A 5841-nucleotide genomic window follows, 5' to 3' on the forward strand; every position below is an offset into this window, starting at 1 on the left:
GATGTTTTTTAATCCCCCCCCCCCCCCCCCCCCCCCCCAATCTCATCCCAAATTAGCTAATCAATTTTGTTTATCTATCCATATGACGCAACGCAGACTTTTTCCTTCGAGGAGCAAGTCGAAAGCTTTGTTAATATCGTGGAAGCTCACTTCGTGTGTTATGAACTCGTCCAGATTAAGCTCCTGCAAATTAAATCAATCATAAATTGATGTATCACCAGGTTTCACAAGAATACCAAAAGGCCAGCCGAATCAGAATCAGGATCACAAAGATGAAAGGATGAATGTAAATGAACCTTGTCTAGGTACTTCTGGGCAAGAGTAGCAATGTCAGATTTGGGTTTCAGCCCTCCGAAAAATGTGCCACAAACGCTTCTGCCTTTGAGAATCTCGATGGAATTCAAAGAAATTGGGGAGCCATGCATCTCCACTCCTAGTATCACCGTCTTGCCCCAGCCCTGATCTCATAATTGTAAATTTATGAATTTCAAGACCAAGAACAAAACAATATGAGTGTGCGCGTTTTGCATTACCTCTCGGCTACTGTTGAAAGCATCATTCATTACGGACGCCAAGCCAATGCACTCGAAGCAATAGTCTGCTCCCCCATCTGTCATTTCCTTTATCACCTGCCCGCAACCCATAAGCCGTTCTCATTTTCGATATATTCATTTATTTCTTGAACGTAATCAAATAATAGGTACATATAGAACTAGAGAGTAGCTCCTAGTTAAAGACTAACCTGGCTGACTGTTTTGTCACCACACGTTGCAGGGTTTATAAAGTCAGTGATTCCGAATTTTTTCCCTGCCATTAAAAAATGTATATTAATATAAGCATGTGAAACCTGGTTGAAATTAAAACAGGATTTATTAAACAAATGAACTGAAGCTTGAAAAGAATCGACTAACCTGTCTCAAATTTCTCAGGATTTAAATCAACACCTATGATCCTGGTAGCTCCGCGTATCCTTGCTCCTTCAGCAACCTGAATATGCATTAAGAATTTAAGAAAGATTGCCACGACACAGTTACTTTCACTCTGAACTAGAATAACTAAATACTCGAAAAGAATAGTATTAATGTGTGGATAAAATAATAAAATATTCAGTTATAACTGACTATACATCTCCTGAACCTCACTCATCAATATTAGAGTTGGAAGTATGTGTGGGGTGTGTCTAGTAAATTTTAAATGGATTCGGATAAGTACCGATAGGCCCACAGCTCCAAGCCCAAAAATTGCAACAGTGGACCCCTCTTCGACCTCTGCCACCTTCCATGCCGCACCAAGCCCTGCCGTTCACATGGCGTTGGGACCCATCAGTATCAACCAAAACAAATTCAAATTTTCATTATTTCTCCGTTGGAGCAGCAAACGAGGAAACTTATCTTCTTCTTTTTTTCCAAATAGAAAACAAAAGACTTCGGACTTACGCAGCAAAATCAAGCTAAGTTATAATATTCAAAGCTGGGGCCATTCTAGACATAGACAGTCAACTCTTAGGGCGGGGGATCCAAACGATATGATAATTTTGAGTCATAATTAAATAGAACAACTCGTTACAATAGGTTTTAGGATCAATATTGTGAGCTGTAACCATTATTTTTATTACAAAAATAATGATAATTTTTAAAGAATTTTATCATTAATTCTACATGTAGCATGTGATGTAGTTTAAGGTAGATTAATTATATTATCTCTCATCATTCATTGATGAATGTTGTATTATTTAAAGTGGATATATATTAAAGCTCCATTTGGTACAACTTATTAAATAGATCTTATAAGTGTAAAACTTACATTATTAGAGTTTTTGACAAAAAAAATTATTGGGTGATTCGTTGTCAATTAAAAAAACTCTTTTGAACTATTAGATTGTTTGGTTATACAAAACAAATTGTACTTTTGTGTAACTAAATTACCAGATAGGATATGTAAAAAAGTTTGTTTCATAATTATATAACTTGTAACAAAATGAATTCAAGCTATGAACTAATGAGAAAAAAATAGTTCAACAATTTCTTCAATGTTCAAAATTAGAAACACGTCAGTAATATATTCTTCCAAACAAATAATACTATCCAAATTAAAATGTTCATAAACAAATATAATTGAAATGTTGACGGTGCAAGAGAAGAAGATAGTGGCAATCATTTGTAATTAAGGGTATTAATAAGGGTCTTATGTAATTAATAAGGGTATTATGTAATTAATGGAATGTCCTTAGGGTGTTTTTTGATATTACATATGTTTTGAAAAAATTGTATTTTTGATATTACATATATATTTTTTAAAATAAGTAACATCTACTTTTAAAAGCTCAATTTTTTTGGTTGGTGCTAATATAGCAAATTAGCTTATTTAAATATAAAAAATTCTACTTAAAAAACAACCAAACACCAACAAAAACTTAGGAAAAAAAATTACGAGATTAAATAAGTATTTATGATCATTAGATGAGTCATAACAAATATGCAATAAAAGTAAATATGGGTATTATCGTTTATATCATTAACTATTTACAAAGTAACAGTGTAGTTTATTAATTGTATCATATAGGCCCCCTAATTTCAGTAAAGATGACAAAAAGAAAACTTTATTTACTATCACATTATAGGATAAAACTGTGGTGCAACTGTGGTACCGTGCCACAGTTGCACCCAACCGTTGGATTTCCACTTATTCAAGTGGACCCCACTCATTTGAGTGGATCCAACGGCTGGTGCAATTGTGGCACGGTACCACAGTTGCACTGTAGCCTGACCCCACATTATAATGGTTAAAGTTAAGTCATGAAAGTGTATTAGGGATTCATAGTCTCTTTTTAGTTGTAGAATTAGGTACCGATAGACATCTCTGCTATTAATATAGGTAAAATAAATATTTATATAATAGTAATAAGAGGTTAAATCTATATTACACTATAATAGAATTGATCTAAACTGGTCCTAACAAGTTTCTAATTATAAATGTGAGCAGATTGTTCTATTGTAGAAAAGTATGACCATTTTTTTGTCTGAGAAAGCGTGGAAAACATTAGGGACTCAGATGGTATTATCTCAAAAGTAAATGTATGCACATGATTCAGTCAATGATATAAACATCTACTAATGTCCGAAAATTACCGGTTGATACACCGCAGCTGAGAAGGCAGGCTATATCGAGCGGGATATCCGGAGTAATCTTGACGACGTGGGTAACGTCCACAACAGTATACTCGGTGAAGCTCGATACATTAAGGACGTTGTGTATGACCTCTCCTTTCAGGTCCCTGAACCTATTCGTTCCATCCCTCGGCATGCTTTGGTTATCTTTATTGACAAATTTTGAGCAGATGTTGCTCTTTGGAGACTTGCAGTCTCTGCACTCTCCACAATCTCCTTGAAACACTGGCAATACCAAATCTCCTTCCCTCACTTCTTCCACTCCTCCTCCTACACTCTCCACAACTCTTTTTTTTTTTTTTTAAATCAAAGAAAAAAATAATAAATATTAATTGCATTATTAGTCATGTATCAACACAGAAATTAATTATTCAAGAAGAATAATAACCAAATCATCAAACATTTCTATCTAATCTAAGGTTGAGTTGATTTTTTACCCGACGGCTTCGTGCCCGAGAATTCTTGGAAAGACTGCCATGGGTGGCTGCAGAAACGTTATTTTGGTGACTTGATCAAATTAGAAAGGTTGTGCATTTTGGGTTGTTACTTAAATATTTGAAAACGATAATGAAGATTAATTAAGAAGGGACTTACTTGGGTTGATCTCCAGAAAGTAACATCAGAGTGGCAGAGGGATGTGCATAGAATCTTGATCCGAACCTCCCCAGCTTTAGGTGGGTCAACTTCAATTTCCTCCATCACCAGTGGCTTTCCAGGGATTCTGGAGATTGCAGCTATATGTATATGCACAGGCAAAAAAAGAAATTGAAAAAAAAATTATGAATAAGCTAATAAGTACCATGAATCTATTAAGCTAATAAGTGTCATGAAACTATTATATAGGATAGTTATTGACCAATAATATGAATATGATATGAACAAAGAAAGAACCTCTGCATCTTATAATTTTCCCAGCAGTTGATGATGCATTTTTGTTATCCATGACGAGTTCAGATGAAGGCATGGTAAGGCTTGAATGAAAATGAAAGAGAGTTTAAGATCCTTCTTCTGTGCTTACATGCCAATGATCTATATCTATATATATATATATGTATGTATGTATGTATGTAATGTATATATATATATTAAATATGTGTGATAGGCATTAAGTCAAACATATAAAATAACTGAGATATTTTACGATTACTTTTGCTGAGTGTGACAGATTATGTATGATGAATTGGGAATATAATTGAGCCTTCATCGTCTAAATTACGGCATGAACACTATTTCTACATAATAAGGAAAAAGGAAACGAGTTTCGTCAATAAAACAAATTAAAATGTTTTTTTTTTCCAATACGACATAACTTGCTTTATTGGAGAGGAATTTACGTAGGACTAATCACTGAGGTTTTGTCAAATGACAAACTAAATGGGTATCACTGTAGATAACTCTATTATATGTTGAAGGTAATAAAATATATAATATATATTACTGAATTTAATATAATCATCAATTGTATGACGATTTTTTTAAATAAATATTATATTTTATTTATTTATTTATTGTATAATTAACTTGGTACCTCTAACCTATCCTAAAATTTCTGAAATTTCTGTTCGTTAGGAAATTTACTTAGAATCTCATCATAGAACTCCTAATTTTTCTAAATCGCAGAATTTTATTAGCCTGACGTGGCGGAGTTGGTAGGATTAGCCAATATAAATTTTTCTCATTGTCTTGATGCAGGAAAAGACAGGGTCTACGCCTTTCTAGTCACCTCCACGTGTTCTTTGCAGATTATTAATGACGCTGCACGACCGTTCACTTCGACTGACAATTAATTAACTGGTGATTAATTTAATTGCCACTTGTATGCAACCTTTGGTCTATTTCCGGAGTTGACGATGCTCTCGCAATCGTACACTGTTTCTCAAATTTGGTGTTGAGGGAGATAAAGTCGAAATAAATATTGGCCAAACGATAGGATTGACTTGGAAAAAGAAAATGATTTTAGATTGCCATAGGTTGGGGTGGACAAAAACATAAAGAAGTCACAAGGAGGGGGAAAAGAGGAGCTGGGACACAATTTTGCAGAATAAGATTTAGTAAGTTTTTTATTTTCACTAAACTTGATCCAATTTTAATTATAAAATAATTATTAATATGTTGATTTACAATTCCATCCATGAGTTATACCTGAAATGTGAAATGTCATGAATTAATACAAATGTTATAAAAGAAGATTGTTAAAATTCATATTTCAATATTCAAATATCATCAATATTTTAGATATTTTGTTGTTGATGTGTAAATAATAATAATAATAATAATAATAATTATTATTATTATTATTATTTAGTGGAATGAAAATGTTTAGAATGTAATTTTTAGTACAAGCATTTTATGATATAAGATTATGTGCATATTTATTTCTCATAATGATAATGTGCACATGTGTCTATATATATATGTTTCAATCTGAAATTACAAAATGTCAGAAACATTAAAAAAACACATAATCCGTGTAATTTATTCACTTTAAATTTGAAGGTTCTCAAACCTCATGGTTATATATATATATATTTATTTATTTATTATTATTATTATTATTATTTTTTGTTGTACAAAAAATAGTAATATGACAGTTATGATTCACTGCTTTTTATGGGATTCTTTACTTTTTACGTTGGGCCGTAAGTTATATAAGCTGTAAGTAATCGGAGGCTTC

General features: G+C 32.6%; 1 protein-coding gene across 2 annotated transcripts; it reads right to left on the reverse strand.

Moving 5' to 3' along the window:
• Positions 1-52: 52 nt before the first annotated feature.
• LOC18042867 (alcohol dehydrogenase-like 2) lies at positions 53-4171 on the reverse strand. Of its 2 annotated transcripts, XM_006433871.2 has the most exons (10): positions 4059-4171; positions 3762-3901; positions 3605-3651; positions 3129-3454; positions 1213-1295; positions 912-987; positions 743-807; positions 534-629; positions 297-458; positions 53-183 (listed from the first exon to the last, which is right to left on the reverse strand). In XM_006433871.2, the coding sequence occupies exons 1-10, from the start codon at positions 4129-4131 to the stop codon at positions 61-63; spliced, it is 1191 nt and encodes a 396-aa protein (XP_006433934.1). In that variant the 5' UTR covers positions 4132-4171; the 3' UTR covers positions 53-60. The 2 variants fall into 2 exon arrangements, with proteins under 2 accessions (XP_006433934.1, XP_024040162.1); XM_024184394.1 differs by lacking the exons at positions 3605-3651; positions 4059-4171 and having other exon boundaries at positions 3762-3875.
• Between the last annotated feature and the right edge of the window lie 1670 nt (positions 4172-5841).

Source organism: Citrus clementina, unplaced genomic scaffold (genome assembly GCF_000493195.1).
Source record: "Citrus clementina cultivar Clemenules unplaced genomic scaffold, Citrus_clementina_v1.0 scaffold_5, whole genome shotgun sequence".
Lineage (NCBI taxonomy): Eukaryota > Viridiplantae > Streptophyta > Magnoliopsida > Sapindales > Rutaceae > Citrus > Citrus x clementina.